Consider the following 26,524-nt stretch of genomic DNA (forward strand, 5'->3'; position numbering starts at 1 on the left):
TCAACCCTCTCACTCTGGAAACACATACAGTTGTCTCTGATGGTAGTCATTTCTCCTTTTCCATTATTTTATTTCACAACTCTATTAGCCTTTGGAACTTTACCGTTTTATCTGATTTTTCTTTCAAATAATTAATTGGAATCCTTCACCATACTGAATATAATGCATTTATCTCGGGTCCCTTCAGGATCTTGGAAGCCTTAGATGGGTCACTGTTTGCCTATAGAAAACAAATCTTCCCTAACTTTTCTTCATAACTTACATTCTTATTACCTGGAATCGACCCATTCATCACTCTCCCCTCTCTAGGGAAATAATATCCTTCCTGTGATCAGGAAGCCAGAATTTCATAAAATACTTCAGATGGAATCTATATACAGCAACGGTTCAGCCAATTTTGATTTCAATTCTATCCTTCTCCTTATGTAATCCAATATCTTATTTGCTTCTTTACTGATTGGCGAACCAAGCGGTCTTTTCTTATCAGGTACCTCTCATGATGTTCTTGACCCCAATAGCTGAAACTGAAATTGCCCCAAACTTAGGAACTTTACAAATGCCAAAAAGTAGACTTTCGCTTCATCGATTTGCATTGGATTGCAAGATCCAGAAATGGAAGGACAAGTTCCAAATTCACTGCGTTTCTTTCAATTAACAGAGTGAATCATTTTCAGAGTTACCATTCTGTCAAACCACATTAGGCTTTGTTAAGGCTCCAGTACCAAATATTGTTCAAATACATCTACTTTTAGTCCCCATCAGTCAAGCTTTCTAATTTACCCTTTAGTTACACGCTATCCTGTGCGTGAGCGAAAGGGAGGTGGAAATGATTATCTCAGGCAAACGCGGTGCCTCCAAGGCTTTGCTGTGTACTTACGTTTTGACTGTTTGGCCCAAATCATATTTGTCTGTGACATCCGAAGGGTTGTTATAATCCTTTTTGTCACCGAGTGTTATGCAGCCAAAAGGCATTGCTGATGTTTGCCTGTGTGGAGAGGAAAACAAAAACAATTGGTCAAGAAGCGCATTGCGTAAGGATGTTGCACCAAGAAATTATCTTCGCGAAGATCAGTTTGGATGCAGCTTGGTCACTTAGCCCATTTTAGCTCGTCCATTTGGAAATTAACCACATGAATTAATTCCAGCGTCTGGCCAAGCAGATATTCCAGTGAGGTCAGAACATGGCATAAGTTCCAAGGACAGCAGGCAGTTCAGAGGGTCGTCTCTGCTGCCAGGCGGTAGCATTGCTACACTCATACTACAATGGCGATCAATCCAATGGTGCATGAAAAAAATCACAGACTGATTCTTTCACTTCTTGCTGGGGAAAATTGATAAGAAAATATTTTCCAATATCAACACATGAATGAAAGAGAATTGTCTTTGAGCAACAGCACCCTAAAGGGTTTCAGCCTGGATGAACATTGCAAAGTAGTCACAGAATGATACAGCACAGAAGGAGATCTTTCGGCTCATCTTGCTTGTGTCAGCTCTTTGAAAGAGCTATCCAATTAGCCCCACTCCCCTGCTATTCCCCCAAAGCCCTTCAGATTTTTCCTTTTCAAGTACACGTCCAGTTCCCTTGGTTACCGGCCCTCCTGCCAGTGCAAACAGTTTCTCCCTAACAAACCCCTCATAATTTTGAGCACCTCTATTAAATCTCCGTTTGTGAACATGGTAAATGATTTTTATTCTCTGTAATATTGTTTGAGTGCCCTGCCCAGTTGAGATACCAGTCCAACGATAGAGAGATACTTCTAAAGCAGGAGTGTTTCTAATTTCTTTCATTTTAACTCAGTTGTGAACATTAATAAAAATGGGAGCAGTTTACAACATTTCTGAGTATATAACCTGCCGCAGACTAAATTTTTGCACAGGGTTTTATTTTTGATTTTAATGAAACTTAAAATTGCAACAAAAAATGCAATTGGCGATAGATATGAGGAAATAAATGTGACAGGAAACACAAGGCTACTTACTGTGCCGATAATGCCCTTTTAATAATGTGCAGAAGATGTCCAGCTGAACAACCACAAAGAATCCTTATTTACATAGCTACAATATAAATATCCATTCAAATTAAATTTCACTATTACCATTAATTAACTTCAGAATCTATGCTTATTATTATGTGGTAACAATTTATTGTTGACAAATCATTGCATCTTAATGATGGAACTATCATCTTAGCCTTTTGGCTAATTCACTGGGTGAGATTTTAACTCATTTAAAACCCATTCACTGACTCACAGTTATAATTGGGCCGAGCACTATTTTAAACGTAACATAAGGGAATGTGCCAAACACTTGCATTTATGTCTGCCTTCTCAGTCCAGTTAGTGAACTTGGTGGACAAGTATAAAAAGACATATCTAGGTTTATACAATGTGACCAATGCTGCACACTGAGTTAAGAAAGGAAGTGTAAGTTATATTTGTGGCAGAAAGATGTCCATATATTTCTGGTTCCATAAGTACCTCAGAAACCTTACAATTCTGGGGTACGTCAAGTTGTTTTTAATGAGATGAGACAAGACAACCCAAGATTGACTATGGTAAAAATGCTGCTATTAGACTGAGCATGATAGTGCTGGGGAATGGATCATTTACCAATTTTGGACATGCACTGTCAACATAAAGAGCTTTTAGATTGGGTATAACATGAGTTGATAAAAGGGTAAAGCTCATTCTTCACTGCTCCAATGAGTTTTGTCAGTGGCAGCCACAGAAAAGGACATTCTTGCTGCATTATGACATTTCTCATGCCCTCATCAGCCACCCCATGGCTTCTTTGAAGAAACTGTTTATATTAGCAGAAGAGTTGCTAACTAGAGGGCAGAGATTTAAAATAATTGGCAATAATGCTGGGAGGTGAGGGCAGATGAGGCGATTTTTTTTTTGCACAGTGAGTTGTAATGATTTGGAACGCACTGCCTAAAAGAGTGATGCGAATCGATTCATCAGTAACCTTCAAAAAGGGAATTATGTCTCCACTTAAAAAGGGGAAAAAATACAGGGCTATAGGGAAAGAGCAGAGGAGTGGACTGACTGCTAGCTCCTTCAGTGACTGGTACAGACACTTGGGCTAAATGGCCTCTTGTTGTGCTGTGTGATTCTACGGTCCTTTGAGATGGGGTTGTTAATTTGGTATTGTTAGGACGAGTTTGAGATGGGTATTTCATGTTGGATTCCTATAGCCAACATTCACCCCCCTGGGTTTAACATGATGCCATGCCAAAGGTCAAAGGGCAGAGTGTTACTGAACTGCAGCACCCATATTCTTCTGTACACCGACTGGATTAAACCAAATCAACAAACGGATCATAATTGACAATGTGGGACACGTGGCCCTTCTTTATAATTATAAATGCACTGCAGTAAATTTTACTCCAGATTTTGTGTCTAAATATTAATTGGTACATTGTATAAACAGTGCAGAGATATGCTGAATATCTAGTAGGAAGACACAGCGGGTGTAAACTCATAGAATCTGCAGTCCTTTCTTTAAACTCCTGGGACGAATGACATATCCTGCTGCTCTGCGCAGTGTGTATACTCTACATTTTCACGAAGAGCTCTACAAGAAGAATTGTGTAATGTTATAAATTATACATGATGAATCACAATGTCACAGTTTGTATTACATATTAATAAGTTAAAGTAGATGGATATCTTTATATTACTGAGTTTTGGTCTGTGAATCAGGTAGAAGTTTGGCTTCTCTCTCATTGTCAGTGGATCATGAGTTTTCCCCACAAGAGGTGTGGGCACACCTGCATTGCTAACATATAAAAAAAGAACAAACTAGTAATGCATTATGGAAACCGCCACAAAGTGTGAAAGAAAAGTAAGATCTTACCTTTCTCAATCTTAGGACATCCCAAATTGCTTTCCAGCCAATTAAGAACTCTTTCCAGCATAACCACTGTTGCTGTGAAGGAAATGCCACCTCTAATTTTTGTACAATAATGTCCCACAAACAGCAATGAAATAAATGGTCAACTAATTGTTTCAGGGGTTGATTGAAGACCTGTGCTCCAGAACTTGCTATGCCCCTAGCCAAGCTGTTCCAGTACAGGTACAACACCACCCGGCTATGTGGAAAGTTGCCCAGGTATGTCCTGTCCACAAAAAGCAGGACAAATCCAACCAGGCCAATTACCAGTGCATCAGTCTACTCTCCATCATCAGTAAATTGATGGAAAGGGGTCATCAACAGTGCTATCAAGCGGCACTTGCTTAGCAATAACCTGCTCACTGACACTCAGTTCGGGTTCCGCCAGGGCCATTCAGCTTCTCACCTCATTATAGCCTTGGTTCAAACATGGACAAAAGAGTTGAACTCCAGAGTTGAGGTGAGAGTGACTGCCCTTGACACCAAGGCAGCATTTGACTGAGTGTGGCATCAAGGGGCCCTAGCAAAACTGGAGTCAATGGGAATCAGGGGGAAACTCTCTGCTGGTTGGAGTCATACCGAGCACAAAGGAAGATGGTTGTGGTTGTTGGAGGTCAATCATCTCAGTTCCAGGACATCACTGCAGGAGTTCCTCAGGATAGTGCCCTCGGCCTAACTATCTTCAGCTGCTTCATCAATGACCTTACCTCCAGAATAAGGTCAGAAGTGGGGATGTTCGCTGATGATTGCACAATTTTCATGTCCAAATGCAGCAAGACGTGGACAACATCCAGGCTTGGGTTGACTAGTGACAAGTTACAATTGCATCACATAAGTGCCAGGCAATGACCATCTCCAACAGGAGAGAATCTAACCCCTACCCCTTGGCATTCAATGGCATTGCCATCGCTGAATCCCCCACTGTCAACATTCTACGGGTTACCATTGACCAGAAACTGAACTGGACTAGCCAGATAAATACTGTGGTTATAAGAGCAGGTCAGAGGCTAAGAATCCTGTGGTGAGTAACTCGCCTCCTGATTCCCCAAAGCCTGTCCATCAGCTACAAGGCACAAGTCAGGAGTGTGATGGAATACACTCCACTTGCCTGGGATGAGTGCAGTTGCAACAACACTCAAGAGGCTTGGCACCATCCAGGACAAAGCAGCTCACTTGATTGGCACCCCACCCACAAACTTTCACTCCCTCCACCACCGATGCACAGTAGCAGCAGTGTGTACCATCTACAAGATGCACTGCAGAAACTCACCAAGCCTCCTTAGACAGCACCTTCCAAACCCATGACCACTACCATCTAGAAGGACAAGGGCAGCAGACACATGGGAACACCACCACCTGGAAGCTCCCCTCCAAGCCACTCATCATCCTGACTTGGAAATATATCGCCGTTCCTTCAGTGTTGCTGGGTCAAAATCCTGGAACTCCCTCCCTAACAGCAGTGTGGGTGTACCTACACCACATGGGCTGCAGCGGTTCAAGAGGGCGGCTCACCACCACCTTCTCAAGGGCAACTAGGGATGGGCAATAAATGCTGGCCCAGCCAGTGACGCCAGATCACCTGAATGAATAAAAAAAAATATTGGCCAGGACACCAAGAGATGTCCACTGCTCCTCTTTGAAAGGGCCCTCACGATCTTTACGTCTACCTGAGAGGGAATGGTCATTCAAAAGACGGGCACACTGACAATGCAGTACTCCCTCAGTGCTGCACAGAGATGTCAGCCTGAAAGCATATTGGAGGGCACTGTTAAATCATCTCTACCTTTCATGACAGCATCTTTAAAGGGGGTTCAGTCAGTTCTGAAGCACGGGCAGAAATCCAGACTGTCTAGTTTTTCAGTCAGTCAGTGTTCAGCTCCAGCACAGGAAGCAGATTACACTGACAGTGATTTATGTTACATGTCGGGCCACTACTAATCTTGAAGTAAAATAATGATACTTCAAGGCCGGGCATGGAAGTATCAGGGATTACTTTTTTTGTTGGTTTGAGCGTCGGTTGTGGCTCAGTTGGTGTCACGCTCACCTCCGATTCATCTGTTTCCACCTTCAAATCCCACTCCAGGGCTTGAACTGACACTCCAGTGCAGTACTGAGGGAGTGCTGAACTGTTGGAGGTGCTGTCTCTTGGATAAGACATTAATCCAAAGCCCCCATCTGCCAGATCGGGTGAATGCGAAAGATCCCACGGCACTATTTTGAAGAAGAGCAGGGGGGGTTAACCCTGGTGTCCTGGCTAATAATTATCCCTCGAACAGCATCACTGAAAACAGGTTATCTGGCCATTACCATCTTGCTGTTTATGGGAGCTCGCTGCGTACAAATTAGTTGCTGCATTTCCTACATTACAACAGTGACTGCACTTCACAAAAGTACGTCTTTGGCTGTGAAGCACTCGAGATGCCTGGTGATGCGAAAAGCGCTATGCAAATGCGATATAATTTATTTTGCTAATCTAATCATTCAAAAATATGCCAGAGGAAAGTGATTTATTGCTCATTTGCATTCTTTCAGTTTGTATACGGTTTAAAGTGTATGAAATTCACTGAAATACATTAAAAAAAAGTCTAAACTCCTGTCAAAAGCATTTCCTGGATCCAGTGTTTGGAGGTCTGGGGCAATGTGGTTAAGTTACATCCATCCACTTTGTTCAGCCGAAAGCAGGCTTGAACCTATAATCGAGGCAGACACTTCCGTGAAGTACTGAGGACGTGCTGCATGTTTTGAGGTGCCGTCTATCAGACAAGATGTTAAATCGAGGGCTTGTTATGCAACGTGAGCTCACCTTGTTCCGGCGGAGGTTGCCATGACTCAATTTCCCAGCAGGCCCAAGTGTTCTGGTGCACGCGGGATGTGTGACAGGGCGGCAGGATGTGCACCTTCCGTTCTAGTTGTTTCTTATTTTTTTTGGAACTGAAGGGTTCGGCTACCTGCGTAGCATGAAAACAGCAATCACGAGACCCAGTATGGTGCCATAAGAAGGAGAGTCTTGTGACAGAGTGAAGGAACCTGGAAGAGAACCCAGAAAGGGAGGACCCAGAGGAGATAGAGTGAGAGAGAGGCACGGGGGAAGGAACCACTGGGAAGAGACCACACGTAGGAACCACCGAGGAGAGAAACCACTGGGAGAGGAGAATAGGAAGAGGCTCCAAGCCACGAAAGAGATGCTGTATGCTGGCTATGTACAGGTAGGGCTTGGAGAACCCCTGAAGAGCTGAAGAAGCAGTGGAAGGTTGCTGACAATGCGCTGCATGCCGTTGGGGCAAAGGTAATCCTTTGGAGTGGTGGTGTTCTTCTCGGTGTGGCTGAAGAGCTGGGGCTATGCTGGTGAGCTGACGCTGGAATGCAGCTTTGCGAATCCTATGGAACACAATCTCAGGGGAAGAGATTGAACCCTTGGGAGGTGAGCATTTGTTGAGGCAACCCAAGTCGGAGCGATATTTGAGGGATTTCAAAAGTTAAATCTTCGAAAATGAAGAGTTGAAATCCCGCATGAGGGAGGCAGAATTTTAACGAGATTGTGTAACTCACAGTGGACACTGACATCTAGGTCAGTTACTGGGAAATCCATGGGATCTGTCTTGGTCGCATCTGCCATCTAGTGAGCAGTGTGGTATTTTCGACCACAGTTTGCGTGTTAATTCACATGCACCTCATGTTAATTCTAAATGTTAGAGTGCAAGATAGATATTGTAAATTGTTTTACTTTTATGGCTTTGAATAGTAAAGTTTATGTTGGTTTGTTTAGAACTGTGGAACATTGTGGCTTTGTTCTCTTAGTAAGCACCTGGGACCTCAAACTTTGCCTGTTTTAAACAAAAAGTGACTGGTCCCTAACTAGTTCGTACCAAAATTTGAGGGTCCAGTCTGGGATTGTAACAGGCTCCATGGCCTATAAATTCATTGGCCATTTGCTGTTTCTGATACACAGGCACAGAGCAGGTTCCACAACCTCCAATACAATAGGCTCACGTGTGGAAGTTCACAGCTTGTCATTCCGAAGGGGCTCTGCCATAGGCTTCCTGGGTGCACACCAGGGCCAGAATATTACGCATGTCGGGCGGGTGTGCGCCCCACCCGAATGAGCGTATCATGACGCGCGATGACGTTGGGTGAATGTCCTGACGTCATCGCGCACTCATGCGATATTTCAGTCGACGGGTTCGCACAGGAGTCGGCAGCACAACCACCAACAATTAACAGGCCCGTTAAGGCCATTAAAGGCCCAATTAAATGTAATTTTTCGCTGCCTGGTCCAACCTCACAGCAATTTAAAAAAAATTTTTTTTAACATTTCATTTGTAACATGTCCCTGTGACAGAGCCACATGAGGGGACATGTTTGTTTTTTAAACCATTTTATAATTCTTTATTTTTCATTTTTTATATCTCCAGTACCCTGAGACAGCTCTGTGCCTCAGGGAGCTTTCCCTGCCCTCATGAGTGGAAGTTCACGCTCGCCCTCTTCCCGCCCCGCACAGGCAGCGCTGAGTGCTACAGCACGGGTTTCACGCTGGGCGGGCCTTAGTTGGCCCACCAGTGTGAAATCGCGGCCCGGCCCCGATTGCGGCCGGTGGTCAGCTTCCTGGTCACTCCCGCCTGCCCCCTGCCGAGCCCGCCCCACAAGGGCAAAATTCTGCCCCCGAAGTATTTTAAATGCTCACTAAAATATTTAAATAAGGGGTCCTACACTTACAAAGGTGGCATGCCCTCACTTTACAACAAAGAATAGGAACATTTACAGCAAATCCAGAATACAAAAACAAATGTTTCCAACACTACAACTCCATTGGGGTTTAATAATCAACAGAAATAATTAAGAATTATGAGTGACAGATTTGTGAGCGTGTCTCCTGCAAATTAAATCTGCAAAGTCCTTGTTTGCCTGCCACATTGATATGTCAGGCATGTTCTGAACAGGTGTAGGCTTAATCTGAGGTAATACTTTGCCTCAACATTTCTATTCCCATCTGTATTATTTCCAGTGTGTTTTTTTTTGTGTTAATGGCTCAATTTAGTAGTTGAAAATGTTTTCTGGAATTCCACCTACAGGATGTATAATTTTTTTTTTCCCCCACAAGCCAAAAATCACCCCACGTTCCCCAATTCCAGTTCCATTCATAGTTCTCAGACGCACATCCAATTCTTACTACAAATGCTAACTTCTTAATGGTTCATTCCTCAGTGTGTGAGAATAGCCAGTCTAAATAATCATCTTTAGAGCAACCCTTGCGTAACAGGAAAGAAACAGGATTTCTTCAAAGAAACTAGGCATTGCGCTATATAGCACGGCTGTGGGGAAAAGGGAGGGGAGTGGCATTAGGTGAATTTCTCCCTCATAGGGGCAGCACAGACATGACAGGCTGAATGGCCTCCTTCTGTGCTGTAACCATTCTATTATTCTGGGGCATTTTTATCTTGCGTGCTGGGATACGAGGGTTGTTGTTATGTAGGAAATGTGGAAGGCTATTTGCACAGTGCTGCTTCACTTGTGTTTGAATTTAACACCAGCTAATGAAGGGATTTTTAAAATTCGTTCACAAAATGTGGGTATCACTGGTAAAGCCAGCACTTATTGCCCATCCCTAATTTCCCTCGAGAAGGTGCTGGTGGTGAGTTACCTTCGTGGCCCATTGCAGTCTGTGAAGACACTCCCACAGCACTGTTAGGGGGGGACTTTGACCCAGAGGCGATGAAAGAACAGTGATATATTTCCAAGTCAGGGGAGTGAGTGTCTTGGAGGTGGTGGTAAGCCCATATGCTTCTGCTATCCTCTTCCTCCTAGGCAGCAGTAGTTGCTGGATTGGATGATGCTGTCAGAGAAGCCGTTGGCGAGATGCTACAGTGTGTAGATAGTACACAATGCAGACACCGTATGCCGGTGGTATGGGAGCGAATGTTTAAGGTGGTGGATTGGGTGCCAATTAATTGGACAATATTCCTATCACACTCCTGAAGTGCGCCTTGTGGATCATAGAAAATCTTTGGGGAGTCAGGAAGTGAGTCACTTATTGGAGAATACCTAGGTCCTGACCTGCCCTTGTATTTATGGGCAGGATTTTATGGCCCTGTTTCGGTGGGGAGGGGGCCGTAAAATGCGGCGAGCCCATGATAAATCCCACTGACTTCAGCGGGAATGTAAAATCCTGCTGCCGTAAAATTCTGCCCTATGTGTCTAATATGACACAATTTCCTCAGGGTAGTATCCTAGGCCCAACCATCTTCAGCTGTTTCAACAAAGACCTTCCCTCTATCATAAGGTCAGAAGTAAGGATGTTAGCTGATGATTGCACGATGTTCAACAGCATTCGCAACTCCTCGGATACTGAAGCAGTCCATGTCCATAAGCATCAAGGCCTGGACAATATCCAGGCTTGGGCTGACAAGTGGCAAGTAACATTCGTGCCACACAAGTGCCAGGCAATGAACAACTCCAACAAGAGGGAATCTAATCATCTCTACTTGACATTCAGTGGCATTATCATCGCTGAATCCCCCACTATCAAATCCTGGTGGTTACCATTGACCAGAAACTGAAATGGACTAGCCTATAGTATATAAATACTGTGGTTACAAGAGCAGGTAAGAGGCTGGGAATTCTGTGGTGAGTAACTCACCTCCTGACTCCCCAAAGCCTGTCCACCATCTACAAGGCACAAGTCAGGAGTGTGATGGAATACTCTCCACTTGCCTGGAAGAATACAGTTCCAACAACACTCAAGAAGTTTGGCACCATCGAGGACAAAGCAACCCGCTTGATTAGCATCCCATCCACCACCTTCAACATTCACTCTCCGACCAGCGACACACAGTAGCAGCTGTGTGTACCATCTACAAGATACATTGCAGCAGCTCACCAAGGCTCCTTCGACAGCACCTTCCAAATCTGCGACCTCTACCACATAGAAGGACAAAGGTAGCAGATGCATTGGAAAACCACCGCTTGCAAGCTCCCCCCAAGCAACACATACAATCCTGACTTGGAAATATATCGCCATTCCTTCACTGACAATGGGTCAAAATCGTGGAACTCCCTTCCTATCAGCGCTGTGGGTGTACCTATACCAGATGGATGCAGGGTTTCAAGAAGGCAGCTCACCATCACCTTCTCAAGGGCAATTAGGGATGGGCAACAAATGCTGACCTAGTCAGCGAAGCCCACATCCCGTGAACGCATAAATAAAAAACAATTCTGGTCATTGGTGATCTCTAGGATGTTGATGGAGGGGAATCAACGATTGTAATCCTGTTAACTGTCAGAGAGAGGTGGTTAGATTATCTCTCAATGGGATGGTCATTACCTGGCACTTGTGTGGCACAACTTGCCACTTATCAGCCCAAGCCTGAACTTCTCCAGGGCTTGCTACATGTGGGCATGGACTGCTTCATTGGAACATAGGAAATAGGAGCAGGAGTCGGCTATTAGGCCCATCAAGCCTGCTTCACCATTCAAATAGATCATGTGTGACCATCTACCTCTAAGCCATTTTTCTTTACCATTCCCATATCCCTTGATGTCATTAGTATCCAGAAACCTATTGATTTCTGTCTTGAACAAGCTGAATGATTGAGCTTCTCCAGCCCTCTGGGGTAGAGAATTCCAATGATTCACCACCCTCTTCATCTCAGTCCTCCTCTTAGTCTCAATCTTAAATGGCCTACCCCTTATTCTGAGACTGTGTCCCCTGGTTCTAGACCCTCCAGCCAGAGGAAACATCCTATCCACATCCACCCTGTCACACTCTGTAAGAATTTTGTAAGTTTCAATGAAATCACCTCCCATTCTCCAAAACTCCAGAGAATACAGGCCCAGTTTCCTCGCTCTCTCCTCAGGAGACAGCCCTGCCATCCCAGGGATTAGCCTGTTTCACTCCCTCTGTATGGCAAGTATTTCCTTCTTTAGATAAGGAGACCAAAACTGTACACAGTACTCCAGGTGCAGTCTCACCAAGGCTCTATACAACTGCAGCAAGGCAGCTTTGCTCCTCTACTCAAATCCCACAGCGACGAAGGCCAAAATACCATTTGCCTTCCCAATTGCTTGCTGCACCTGCCTGGCTAGCTTTTAGTGACTCATGGACAAGGACACCCAGGCCCCTTTAGACATCAACACTTCCTAAACTCTCATCATTTAAGAAATACTCTGCCTTTCTGATTTTTCTGCCAAAGTGGATAACTTCACATTTATTCATCTTATATTCAATCAGCCATATTCTTGCCCACTCACTTAGCCTGTCCAAATCCCCTTGAAGCCTTTTTACATCCTCCTCACAACTTACATTCCCATCTAGTTTTGTGTCATCAGCAAATTTGGAAATATAACATTTGGTCGCCACATCAAAACCATAGATATAGATTGTGGCCCCAACACTGATCTTTGTGGTACCCCACAAGTGATAGCTTGCCCTGCTGACAATGATCCATTCATTCCTACTCTCTGCGTTCTGTCTGTTAACCAATTCTCTTTCCACACCAGTATATTACCCCCAATCCCATGTGCTCCAATTTTGTTTACTAACCTCCTGTGTGGAACCTTATTGAAAGCCTTCTGAAAATCCAAATGCACCACATCCACTGGCTCCCCTTTATCTATGCTACAAGTAACATCCTCAAAGAACTCTAACGGGTTTGTCAAACATGATTTCCCTCTCATAAGTCCATGTTGGCTCTGCCCAATCATGTCATTATTTTGATCACATCCTTTATAATAGATTCTAACATTTTCCCTACTACTGACATCAAACTAATAACTCTGTAGTTCTCTGTTTTCTCTCTCCCTCCTTCCTTAAATAGTGGGGATACATTTACAGTATCTGAGGAGTCACGAATGGTACTGAACATTGTGCAATCATCAACGAACATCCCCATTTCTGATCCTTTGATGGAGGGAGGATGGTTATTGAAGCAGCTGAAAATGGTTAGTCCTGGGATACTCTTTCGAGTTATCAACAGTCACAGATTGCAACTCTTTTGAGTACAATCACAGTTCTTGGTTTCCGGGAGTGGGACATGAACCCACAACCCTCTGATTCAAAGGCGCGGGTGCTATAAACTGAGCCACAGCTGACACCTCGGTTAGTCCTGGGATATTGCCCTGAAGCACTGCAGCACTGTCCTGTGACTGAGATAATTGGCCAACAACCTTGTGTTTTAGGTTAGGTATCTCCAGCTGGTGGAGAGTTTTCCCCTGATTTCCACTGACTTCAATATTGTAAGGAATCCTTGATGCTGCTCCCCTGATGTCAAGGGCAGTCACTCTCGCCTGCCCTCTGGAACTCAGCTCCTCTGTCCATGTTTGGATGAAAGCTGTAATGAGGTCTGGAGCCGAGCGGCCCTGGCAGAATCCAAAGTTAACTTTGGTGAGTAAGTTATTGGTGCGTAAGTGGCGCTTTCTACCACTATTGACAACACCTTCCATCACTTTGCTGATGATTGAGAGTAGGTTGATGGGGCATTAATTGGCTTGATTGGATTTGCCCTGTCTTTTGTGGACATAAATATGGGTAAAGTAATTGAAAATGCAAATCGGACAGAATCTATGAATCATGTCGATAAGCCCCGTGCAATTATCCACTCCCCTCACCCCTTTCTCTCCAAAATATTATCCAGGCAGGAGGAATGATTACTCGTAGTTTGTTGTAGATAACTGGAAGCGCCGTTGACATTTGACTTTGATTGAAGTCAACCTGGAGATCAGTTCAGACGTGAAATGTCCTTAAATTATCAGCTCTTTCTGTTTTGAACATCAGAACACTTGGAAGATTAGACAAGGAAGAATGGCTTCACTGTCACTGGGTCAAAATCCTGGAACTCACTACCTAAACAACACAATTAACTCTGTGCATTTACATTACATGTACAGTGGCTCAAGAAGGGCGGCTCATGACCACTTTCTCAAGGGCAATTAGGGATAGGCAATAAATGCTGGCCTTGTCGATGCCCACATCCTGTGAAAGAATTAAAAAAAACATAATGGGGGCTGGCTATGTAAACTTGTCATCCTTAAAATAATAGTCTCCAGCTGGTGTTGGTATTGTGTTGGGAGATGCTACAACTACAGTGTGACAAGTGTACATAACCTGTATCCATTAAATTGTGCAGACAGGAATGAATAACAGAAAAAGTGGACAATAAGATTTTTAGTATTCCATAGACAGACAGTACTTCGGAATAAAATGAATGCCGTTCTTTACCCATGTGTAAAATGGAGCACTAGAGTCAATCCACCTACAATATTATAGAAAGGTTATTTTCATCAAGGATAAATTAGGATGAAGGCATGCCTTGATCTGGGATGGGGACGAGATGAGAATTGCAACATGTCAAATATTTTGATAACTGTTTGACAAATCACTCCAGAGTGTGCCTGTATTTTTAAAATATTCACTGCAGCAGCCTATGTCATTTAGTCCCTGTAATATAGTGTTTTAACCTTAAACAAATATTAAGAGAGTCAACGTTTTTGTCAAATGCTAATTATCGCTGCTGCTTTGATCCTGATCGACAATCAAAGGAAAGGACTTGAAACCTAAAAGTAAAGCACCATCGTAAAAAGATTAAGAGATTTAAAAAAAAAAGAAAATCCAATGCAAAAAGTCTTTGGAATGAGAAAGAGCGAGCGATTAGAGTGGACTGATGCTACAATAATGGTAAATACTGAAATTAAAAACCCGTTGAAAAACTCTCAGCAGGTCAGGCAGCAACCGTAGAGAGAGAAACTGAGTTAATGTTACAAATCGTTGACCTTTCATCAGAGCTTCTTAGGCTTTCCTCAGACCTGAGTCAAAGGTCATCAACCTGATACGTTTGGCGGAATCTTCCCCTCCCGCCCTAAGTTCCGTGGCAGAACCAGAAAGTCGGAGTGACTCCCAGTGCGGAACGGGGTGGACTGTTGTGTGTAAACATGTGCCCCCTGCCTCACTATTTAGACGTGCCCATGGTTTGCGTCGAGTCTCGTGGTGGGGCGGGTAGGGAGTTGGCTGCCCCGCTGTCATGCCGGGCGCCATATTTAAAAGGCACCCGGACTGGCCTTCATTAATGGCGCTGGGAGAAGGATGAGCAGGAGAAGGCAGCACCCACTTCAACGACGCATCACTGGAGCATCTCCTCGAGGCTGTGCAAGATAGACGGGATATCCTCTTCTCCAGGGATGGCTGCAAGAGGCCTGCCCAAATGACCATGCTGACCTGGAAGGAGGTCGCCAGGGCAGTCAGCGCCCATGGGGTCCAGAGGAGGACCACCCTGCAGTGCAGGAAATGGATGAATGATCTCATCTGAGCCGCTAGGGTAAGAGAACCTTATTCTCTCCCAACTCACATCACCACTCATTTTGCGTTTCTGTCATAGAACGTAGGAGTCACTGGCAAGGCCAGCATTTCCGTTGCTCAACCCTAAATGCCCAAGAGAAGGTGGTGGGCTGCTGCCTTATTGAACCATTGTAGTTCATGTGGTGTGCTGTTAGTGAGGCAACTGCAGGATTTTGACCCGGCCACAGTGAAGGCACAGTGGAGTACAGGGCAACTTGCTGGTTCCCAAAAATTGGCCACTTAAGGGCCTCAACTGGGGCAAGGGCAGGCTTCCTGTTCAAGGCCTTGCCCACCCCAGCATAAAATCACTGTGCGACTGGGGTGGGTGGGAATGGGAACCCAGAGGGAATCCCACCCCTTCAATTTCACGCTCCCCCCTGCCCCCACCGCCTAAAAACCCACCAGTGAGGGAGTGGTGCTCAGAATGGATACTGTTCCAAGTGGTGTGTAAAATGGCTACTACCCAAAAGTATTTATTTACATATCCTGACATCAGAGGTCTTATAAACATGGCAGGCCACAGTGTACACATGAATGGGTGCAAAAATGGAAAATGTTCCATTCAGTGTAATCTTTACACTGATGAACATAAAAATAATTCCCCTTCCTACCCCAAAAATGACACAGGATAGAAGGTTTTGTAATAGGTGTCCTGGCTCAGTTTAATCTGAATTAGAGCTAACTACTCACACCCAATATCCATTAAAAGGACTGTTCCCCATGTTAAGGTTACAGCTGGAATCAGGTATTCTCTATACGTCAAAGTGGATTCGAGCAGTATATCTGCTGCAGCATCTTATTAATGCACTATATCAGTACCCTAACTGCTTAAACATAGATCTGTTCTCTGTTTGAGGTTCCTGTCAAGGAAAACAGAGTGCTTCTTTTTATCTCCTCTCTTCTGCTGAAGGTGTTGGCACATGGGCACCAGTTGCCTTCCCATCCCTTGTCCACCATGGCCAAGCCTCATCCTTCACTTGTGAGTTTAAATATTGAGTGAACGCAGGCTCTTTTAGTGCATGCAAGCCCAACACGGCCCTCTTTCCCCTCACCCCACAATCATGCACATATACGTCCATCGCAGAAGCGGTCACTGGATTAACTTTAGGATTGGGAACCCTAGCTGATTTTTCGCCCTGGCTGGCTCGAGTCTGATCACCGCAGCCTCAGGGAGATGTCTAATTCAACAGGGGTTGCAAGTTGGACTCTGGCCCGCGTAGCTCAAATTATAGGCCAACATTACCAATTTAGCCGTCATGAATGATTGGGATTTTTTTTTAAAGTTGCAGAACAGGAATAATTTTCTAATACCGGGGTGCTGTCTGACAGAGGCAGCATTCTTGGAAATGCTATTTAAAGGCACGTTGGCTGACTGCAGGCCAGCTCCCTGCTGTAACACAATCTGGTTCAGCATCAAGTTTCACCTTTTAGGGAGGTTTCTACAGTAAGTGGGACTTTGATTTATAAAAGCTGAAGGGCTCGGTAGGATTTGTAGCCTCAATAAACCTTTCTTTCTACGCTATCAATATTTTTGAAAAATACGCTCCAGAATACTGACTGTTGCAGCGCAGCGGTGAATACACAGCAAGGTAGCCAAGCCGATCCCAACTAAGAGCCATTGATGAGGAGGTGGTGAACATGAAAATAATTCCCCTTTCTACAATATCAGGAGCCTAACTGCTTATATGTGGATCTGAAAAAGTGGGCCCCTCATTCTCACCCGCCTGCCCACGGCGCCCGTTTAATGGTGTGGGCAGCGTAAAATATACGTCAACTGCTTCAAGTGGAGTTGGCCATTAATTATTTATTTAGCAAGGGCCAGCGGTCTGTCAATTTAAGCACCCACTCACCCGTCGTATTGTGGGGACCAGGTCAGGGATGGGCAGGCAGGTGGTGCAGTTGCCATTCCTCGTGTTTTATGTGCCCCACCCCAACACTGAAAACATGCCCAGCAGGGGTTGGGGGCGGGGGGCGTTGCGCAGGGGCCTTAAAATCCAGTCCGGCGTATTTTTTCAGCAATACTGATCAGTGATCGAGCTGCTATTGTGAGTAATTAAGATCAGTAAACCTTTTGCGTTTGGATGCACAGACCTCACCTACACAATGTTTTCACAGTAACAATTACAAGGAAAAATCAGAGTCGAACATACAAATTAGGAGCAGGAGTAGGCCACTCGGCCCCTCAAGCCTGCTCCCTCATTCAATGAGGTCATGGATAATCTGACTGTGACCTCAATCCTGCCTACCCTTTCACTCCCTTGTTAGTTAAAAATCTATCTAGCTCTGCCTTAAAAACGTTCAAAGGCTCTGCTTCCACTGCCCTTTGATGAAGAGAGTTCCAAAGACTCACAACCCTCTGAGAGAAAAAAAATTCTTCACATCTCTGTCTTAAATGAGCGACCTCTTATTTTTAAACCGTGACTCCTAGTTCTAGATTGTCCCACAAGGGGAAACATCCTCTCCACATCCACCCTGTCAAGACCCCTCAGGATCTTAAAGGTTTCAATTAAGTCGCCTCTTCTAAATTCCAGTAGATACAAGCCTAACCTGTCTAGACTTACCATATAAGACAACCCGCCCATTCCAGTTATTAGTCTAGTAAACCTTCTCTGAACTGCTTCTAATGCATTTACATCTTTCTTTAAATAAGGAGATCAGTACTGTACACAATACTCCAGATGTGGTCTCATCAATGCCCTGTACAACTGAAGCATAATCTCCTTACTTTTGTAATCAATTCCCCTCACAATAAACGATAACATTCTATTAGCTTCCCTGATTATCTGCTGTACCTGCATACTAGCCTTTTGTGATTCATGCACTAGGACAGCTGAATCTCAGAGCTCTGCAATCTCGCACCATTTAGATAATGTGCTTCTTTTTTATTCTTTCTGCCAAAATGAATGATTGCACATTTGCCCACATTATACTCAATTTGCCAGATCTTTGCCCACTCACTTAACCTATCAATTTGTAGCCTTCTTATGTCCTCTTCACAATTTACTTTCCTACCTATCTTTGTGTTGTCAGCAAATTTAGCAACCATTCCTTAGGGCCTTCATCTAAGTCATTTATATAAATTGTAAAATGCTGAGGCTCCAGCACTGATCCTTGTGGCACATCACTTATCACATCCTGCCAACCAGAAAAAGACCCATTTATGCCAACTCTCTGGTTCCTGTTAGCTAGTCAATCTTCTATCCATGCCAATATGTTACCCCCTACACCATGAGCTTTTATTTTTTGCAATAACTTTTGATGTGGCACTTTATCAAATGCCTTCTGGAAATCTAAGTATAGTACATCCACTGGTTCCCTTTTTTCTACGGCACATGTGACTCCATCAAAGAACTCCAATAAATTGGTTAAACATGATTTTCCTTTTACAAAACCATGTTGACTCTGCCTGATTGCCTTGAATTTTTCTAAGTGCCCTGTTATAACATCTTTAATAATAGCTTCTAACATTTTCCCTATGATGGATGTTGGGCTAACTGGCCTGTAGTTTCCTGCTTTCTGTCTCCTTCCCTTTTGAATAAAGGAGTTATATTTCTATTTTCCAATCTAATGGCATCTTCCCCGAATCTAGGGAATTTTGGAAAATTAAAACCAGTGCATCAGCTATCTCACCAGCCACTTCTCTCAAGGCCTTAGGGTGAAGTCCATCTGGACCTGGGGATTTGTCAGCCCACAGCCCCAACAATTTACTCAATACCACTTCCATGATGATTGTAGTTTTCCCTAATTCCTTTTTCCCTTCCATTTCCTGATTTACAGCTATTTCCGAGATGTTACTTGTGTCCTCTGTAGTGAAGACTGAAGCAAAGTACCTGTTTAGTTCATCCACCATCTCCCTATTTTCCATTATCAATTCCCCAGACTCACTGTTTATAGGACCAACCCTCGCTTTGTTAACTCTTTTCTTATTTAAATATCTATAGAAACTCTTACTATCCGTCTTTATATTACTAGCTAGCTTTCTCTCATACTCGAATTTTTCCCTCCTTATTGGTCTTTTTGTCGTTCTTTGCTGTTCTTTATATTCTTTCCAATCTCCTGACCTGCCACCCATCTTTGTGTAATTATATGCTTTTTCTTTAAGTTTGATACCGTCTTTAATTTTTTAAGTTAACCATGGATGGTGGGCCCCCCCTTGGAATTTTTGTTTCTTATTGGAATGTATATATTCTGTGTATTCTGAAATATCCCTTTAAATGTCTGCCACTGAACTTCTATTGACCTATTCCTTAACCCCATTTGCCAGTTCACTTTAGCTAGCTCTGCTTTCATGCCCTCATAATTGCCCTTATTTAAGTTTAAAATACTAATCTTGGACGCACTCTTTTCTCCCTCAAAATGAATGTAAAATTCAATCATATTATGATCGCTGCTACCTAGGGGTCCCTTCACTAGGAAGTTATCAATTAATCCTATCTCATTGCTCAATACCAGGTCTAGTATAGCCTGCTCTCTGGTTGGCTCCAGAACGTGCTGTTCTAAGAAACTATCCCGAAAACATTCTATGAACTCTTCATCTATGCTATCTTTGCCCATCTGACTTTTCCAGTCCATATGTAGATTAAAATCCCCTATGATTATTGCTGTACCTTTCTGGCAAGCTCCCATTATCTCTTCTTTTACATTCTGTCCTACTGTGTTGTTACAATTAGGGGGCCTGTACACCACTGCCACAAGTGATTTCTTGCCTTTATCATTCCTCATCTCAACCCAAACCACTCTACATCCTGGTTTCCTGAACTTAGGTCATCCCTCTCTAATGTACTAATACCACCATTAATTAACAAAGCCACCCCTCCACTTTTTCCTAACTTCCTGTCCTTCCTAAATGTCACATACCCTTCAATATTCAGGTCCCAATCTATGTCATCCTGTTGCCATCCCTGTGATGGCTATCAGATCGTGCTTCTTTATTTCTATTTGCACTATCAGTTCATCTGTTTTGTTTTGAATGCTATGTGCATTTAGGTACAGAGCCGTTAGTTTTGCCCTTGTGTTATTTTTGTAGCGTCTAGCCTTATGTGCTGATTTTCTCTTAGATTTGTCCTCCCTGCCCCTTCTCTTCCACAGAGAGCAGTGGAGGCTGGGACATTGAATATATTCAAGGCTGAGTTGACAGATTTTTGATCGACGAAGGAGTTAAAGGTTATGGGGGGCAAGCAGGAAAGTGGAGTTAAGGTCACAATGACATCAGCCATGATCGTATCAAATAGTGGAGCAGGCTCGATGGGCTGAATGGCCTACTCGAGCTCCTATTTCTTATGATCTTATTAACAACAGAGGTCCTTCCCTGGAAGACACCAATGAACAAGATAGGTTTTTACAATAATCCAATAGCTTCACAGTCACATTACTGAGACAAGCATTTTATTCAAGACCTATTTAATTAACTGAATTTAAATTCCCCAGCTAATGTGGGGGATTTGAACTCAAATCTTCAGATCATTAGTCTAGGCCTCTGCATCACTGCACCATGCTACTGTAGCTCACCATGTGCAGTGTACCTGTGATAACCCCCACCATGTGCAGTATACCTGTGATAACCCCCACCATGTGCAGCATACCTGTGATAACCCCCACCATGCGCAGTATACCTGTGATAACCCCCACCATGTGCAGTATACCTGTGATAACCCCCACCATGCGCGGTATACCTGTGATAACCCCCACCATGCGCAGTATACCTGTGATAACCCCCACCATGTGCAGCATACCTGTGATAACCTCCACCATGCGCAGTATACCTGTGATAACCCCCACCATGTGCAGTATACCTGTGATAACCCCCACCATGTGCAGCATACCTGTGATAACCCCCACCATGCGTAGTATACCTGTGATAATCCCCACCATGTGCAGTATACCTGTGATAACCCCCACCATATGCAGTATACCTGTGATAACCCCCACCATGCGCAGTATACCTGTGATAACCCCCACCATGTGCAGCATACCTGTGATAACCCCCACCATGCGTAGTATACCTGTGATAATCCCCACCATGTGCAGTATACCTGTGATAACCCCCACCATGTGCAGTATACCTGTGATAACCCCCACCAAGTGCAGTATACCTGTGATAACCCCCAACATGCGCAGTATACCTGTGATAATCCCCACCATGTGCAGCAGGTAGGCAGGGCTCACTGCCAGGACTAGATTTGTAGAAAATTGCCCCATTGAAATCACAGAAGTTTCAACATATAAATGGACCATGTCTCTGCCTGGGCAAGTTTAAAACACAGTTGTCTACGCTAATCCCATTTCCTGAGCTTTTCAAGTACCCTTTAATATTTTACTTCAAGTGTTTATTTGGTTCCTTTTTAAATGTGTAATTCACTTTGCTTGAAGGGCCACTTACAGTAATGTATTTCAAACAGTAAAAGCATTTTGCACAAAAAGACTTCTAACCTCACCATTTTAGCTTTTAGTACAATCCTAAATTCATGTCCCTGATTCACTGATCACGAAAATAATTTTTCATTGATACCATCTTAAACCTTTGAACTTTTCTACTGAATTCTTCCGTGAGTCTGCTTTACAGTCCTAATTTTTCAAGTCTCCCACCTTTTCTATACCCTCCCTGTTCGAGTGTTGTCCGAATGAATCTATATCCAATGGCCTCCACATACTTTCTATAACGGTGTGCCCAAAATTGTGACATGGCCGATCACCTCTTGGCTTTAATATTAAATTTTCCATCAAAATTGGTTGGGCCAAGCGTTAACTGGTGTTATTCTTTTATGGTCTCGAGCAATTTTCTCAGACACAAGGTCTGGGAGCTGATCTTTTTTGCAGGGCGTTTTTGAAAATTTATTCATTCGTGGGATGTCCATGTGTCACATGGCAGTCCATGTGGTGTAGACATTCAAACAGCGCTGTTAGAGAGGGAGTTCCAGGATATTGGTCCAGTGACAATGAAGGAACAGGAATATAGTTCCAGGGATATAGGACGGTGCTGATAAGTTGAAGGGAAACTTGCAGGTGGCGGAGTTCCATGCATCTACCGCGCTTGTTGTTCTGCGTGTTAGAGGCTGTGGGTTTGGGAGGACGAGGAAGTCTTGGCGAGTTGCTGCAGTCCACTTGGTATAGGGTACATGCTGCTGCCATGTTGTACTGATGATGTAAGGAGTGAATGTTTAAGGTGGGGTGGATGGGATGCCAATAAAGTGTCCTGGATAATGCTTTGTCCTGGATTGCGCCAAGCTCCTCCAGTGTTGCTAGAGCTGCACACATCCAGGCAAACATAGAATATTCCCTCGCACCCCTGGCTTGTGATTTGTAAGTAACAGAGGCGCTCCTGGGGTTACAGGAGATGAGTTATTCTCTAATAGCCAGAGGGCAGACTTTTCCCAGCCCGCTGGCGATGGGCGTGCATAGAAAATATGGTGGGACCCGCTTCACGACGGCAGGTCGCGACCTTCCGCTCAGCCCGCCAATGGCAGGCCGCATTTCCAGCCATCGATCGGCGGGGAGCTAATTGTAATACATCAGCATATAATTAAAAGGCCATCCCACCAGGCTCTTGGAACCCCGCCGTATCGTCTGTCTAAATTGGCGGGAAAGCACACCGATGTGTTTCACAACAGCGCGCAGGCAACATGCACTTGGTGACCTTCACTTTGGGGGAACTGATGTGAGTCAGCAGCAGCGTTCTCCACAGCTCGCCCGCTGTTTACAGGCCTCAGGGGCACCGGGGGAGGGGGTGGAGGGCAACTGATGCCTGGCCCCAGAGGTGAATGCTGAGCGGGGTAGGAGGGTGTCTGGGGGCAAGTGCTGGCCAGCCTCGGAGGCGACTGCTGAGGGGTGGGGTGGGGGGAGCAGTCAAGTGCTGCCCTGGCGCTGCATCCCGCGCACGGGCAATCGAGGTGGGGGGTGCAGGGTAAGCGAGGGAAGTGGCCACGCATTAGGGACACATGTATAAACTGACCATGCCTCTGCAACTAAGACAGATCAGGCGCAGCCACAGTGATATGATTGGGGTCAGGCTCCTAGACTGCCCACCCATGCAAGCAATGCGGAGGCAGCAAAGGGCCACCAGGTGCTCCATATCTTACCCCACGCCCCCCACACCCACCCAGCACTGACTTCGAGTCTGCCACCACTTTATTGGACCCTGGAGCAGTTGGACTGCAGACGTTGTACAATCTCCTCGCCAACGCTGGCCATGTAGCAGTCACTGCTGGAGGTGCTCACAGCCCATTGCAATCTCAGCATCCTGGTTTGGACCAGTGTTCCCCATGTCGCAGGCTGACAGGGCAGCCATGCAGCGCACTCACCTCTCGCCATCTGAGGGGTGACCAGCACTCTCCGGGAAGCATTAAGGGGCGGTCACACAGAGCCAGGAAAGGTGCTAAGTACAGTCACGATAACCACGTCTCTCTTTCTTTCATGCTGTAGGGGGACTTTGGATCCTGGTGACTATATGCCTGATGGCCTACAGAGACTGTAGAAGACGGAGGAGAGAGTGACTGAAGCTCCTGGCCGCGCAAAGGCAGGAGTAGCAACCTCATGAAGAAGGGGCAGCAGGGGCCCCTGCACACGCTGTCCAGGAGCGACAGCGAGCTGTGGCTGGTCAGCGCCTAGCGACGCCCAGGGTCTATAGACACCGCCTGCCCTTCCTGCAGATGACTGAGAACCAGTGTCGCCAATGACTGCGCATGTCTAGGGACCTGGTGGCTCACATCTGCCACTTACTGCGGGACTTGGTGCCAAGGGGACATGGAGGGCATCCATTGCCAGTGGCTGTGAAAGTGACTGCGGTGCTCAATTTCTATGCTAGTGGCTCCTTTCAGGGCTCCACAGGTGACCTCTGTGGGATTTCACAATCTGCCACACACAAATGCATCCATGAGGTCACGGGTGCCATCTTCTCCATGGCACACAACTTTGTGCATTTCGCCCGGGACCGGGACAGCCAGGATGCAAGGGCCATTGGATTCACCCTGATCTCAGGATTCCCACAGGTACAGGGTGCAATTGACTGCACTCATGTGGTGCTCAGGTCTCCATTGCTACACTCGGTGGATTTCATCAACCGCAAGGGCTTCCACTCACTGAACGTGCAGCTGGTATGCGACCACCAGAAACACATCCTGTAGGTATGTGCATAGTTTCCAGGGAATGTGCACAACGCCTACATCCTGAGTCACTTGCAGATCCTTACAGTCTTCCAGGGTCCACAGAGGCTGCAGGGTTGGCTCCTCGGGGACAAGGGCTACCCACAGAGGCCGTGGCTGATGACACCCGTGTGGTGGCCTCAGGCTGCAGCAGAGCAACGCTATAATAAGGCTCAAGCAGCAGCTTGCAGCTTGGTGGAGCAGACCATTGGGATGCTGAAGATGAGGTTCAGAAGCCTGGACCCTCTGATGGAGCCCTGCAATACAGCCTGCAGAGGGTGTCACACATCGTCATCGTCTGCTGCACCCTTTACAACCTGGTGCTGCAACAGGGTGAGGAGCTGGCAGAGGAGGAGATGGAGGAGCTGCATGTCTCCTCCAATGAGGAGGACGCTGACAGGGATGAGGGTGAGGGGGTTCTCGGTGGTGATGACGACGGGGATGAGTCTCTCGCACTGGCTAGACGAGGCAGGCACACTAGGGAGGCCCTCATAGCTGCCAGATTTGTGGAGGTTGATGACGACATCCAGTGAGGTGTCCCTGTAGATCCTCATTTCGCAGTTGTGAACGTTTGTCTCCAGTCTGGCTTATCTCAGCGCCAATACCCTCTGTGAGAATGCTCCTGTCATGGAGATGCAGTGAAAGCCCTAATAGTCGCTCGGTCGCAGGAGGATGATGACAACATGCAGTGAGGACACTCCATAGATCTTCACATAGCTTCTGAGAATGTCTGACTCCTGTCTGGCTGAGGGCAGCTTGCTTGCGCTCCATGATCAGGGCCATCACAGAGACGCAGCCATGAAACTTTAGACGCATCTGATGCTGTGTCCGCCTTCAGCACCTCAGCCCTTCAGGAGCTGGTGCACAGCATCACTGGTTGCAGATGCTGGTGTGATGGGGCCCAGCCCTACCTTAAAGGTGCTGAGAGCACACAGAGAGTATGACAGAAATCTGTGGCATCTGCCCACTACATTCTGGCAGCAATGACCAACACCGCCGAGGTGCAGACATCAGTAATGTGTCCAGGGAGTGTGAGGCTGGACCATCACTGTGGTCTGAAGGCTGCTCCAAGCACAGGGAAGAGGCCCTGGACTGAGACACCTGCCTTTTATCTTGTGCAGAATGGTTTCACATCTGAGTGACAAGAACACTGCTCAACAGAATAAGGAGCCACAGGCAGGGAGACATTCTTGGGAGTTTATTGACAAGAGTGAACATTATATACAAGTGATTAACACCCATGCCCAGGCTGTGCAACTACTTTTACTTAACTGTCCTAACCCTGCTGCTACATCTTGGTGCTCCCTGGACATCCACAGCAGAGGTGGAGACAGCCTGCTGACTGTGACACCCTGTCTGTGATGACTTTGGCAGGCATCCTCTTGAGGGCCGAGACTTGGAGGGCCCCAGCCTGCTTTCGGGGTCCTGCTGTGTGGCAGTGACACCCTCCTCGGCCTGTGAAGCTGGAGCTGTGGAGGTCACAGGAAGAGGAGATTCGGATGGGCCAGTAACTCCCAGAGGATGGCCCAGGTGTGTGCACCTGCTGATCCTCCTCCCTATGGGTGCCTGAGGGCCCCTGGCAAACTCCGTGAGGAGAAGGGGTAGCTGGAGTGAGATCGAGCTGCCCCACAACCCTCTCCCATACACACTGTTGGAGGCCAACTATGGTATCAGTGATGGAGTTAAGCCCGGCAGCAGTGCAAGAGTGATGTCCTCAACCAAGGTCTCCATGGTGGCCACCATCCTGCCAGTGTTGACCTCGGTGCGTTGCAATACTGGCGCTATCACCTCAGCCTGAAGATGGACGGACTCCTCCATCGTGCCTTGCAATCTGAGGAGTGCAGCGGACATCCCTTCCTGATGTTCCCAAGTTTGCCTTTGCAGCTCCAACAACTTTGACATGACCGAGTCCAGAGGCTCGTCATCTGACTCGAACTCAGCAATGTTCTGGCCTCCAGCAGTCCTCTGAGTGCCGGGGACCTGGGAAATCCCTGCCTCCGCCTGCTGTGGACCAGACAGTGCGATGACTCCGAGTGGCCCTGCAGCCATTTCACGCTCGATTGAGCGTTCAGAGACTGCAGGTGGGACTTCTGCCCCTCACTCAGGAGGAAGTCCCGCCTCAGAGAGCTGCTGGCCCATCTGATTGGCTGGCAGCTCCCCAGTCCCTGCA

At 45.9% G+C, this 26,524-nt stretch overlaps 1 protein-coding gene across 5 annotated transcripts in view; it reads right to left on the minus strand.

The window, feature by feature from the left end:
- The window catches only part of LOC144681540 (caM kinase-like vesicle-associated protein), a 151,702-nt gene that overhangs the window by 76,916 nt on the left and 48,262 nt on the right, over nt 1-26,524 (minus strand). For 2 of the 5 annotated variants that reach the window (XM_078543195.1, XM_078543196.1), the window contains exon 2: nt 878-985. In XM_078543195.1, the coding sequence (XP_078399321.1) occupies nt 878-972 (95 nt within the window). In that variant the 5' untranslated portion in view covers nt 973-985. Of the gene's footprint in view, nt 1-877; nt 986-6,697; nt 6,916-26,524 lie in introns of those variants that run through there. The other 3 variants (XM_078543194.1, XM_078543193.1, XM_078543192.1) reach the window with 3 other exon arrangements.

This window comes from Cetorhinus maximus, chromosome 6, assembly GCF_964194155.1.
Source record: "Cetorhinus maximus chromosome 6, sCetMax3.hap1.1, whole genome shotgun sequence".
Lineage (NCBI taxonomy): Eukaryota > Metazoa > Chordata > Chondrichthyes > Lamniformes > Cetorhinidae > Cetorhinus > Cetorhinus maximus.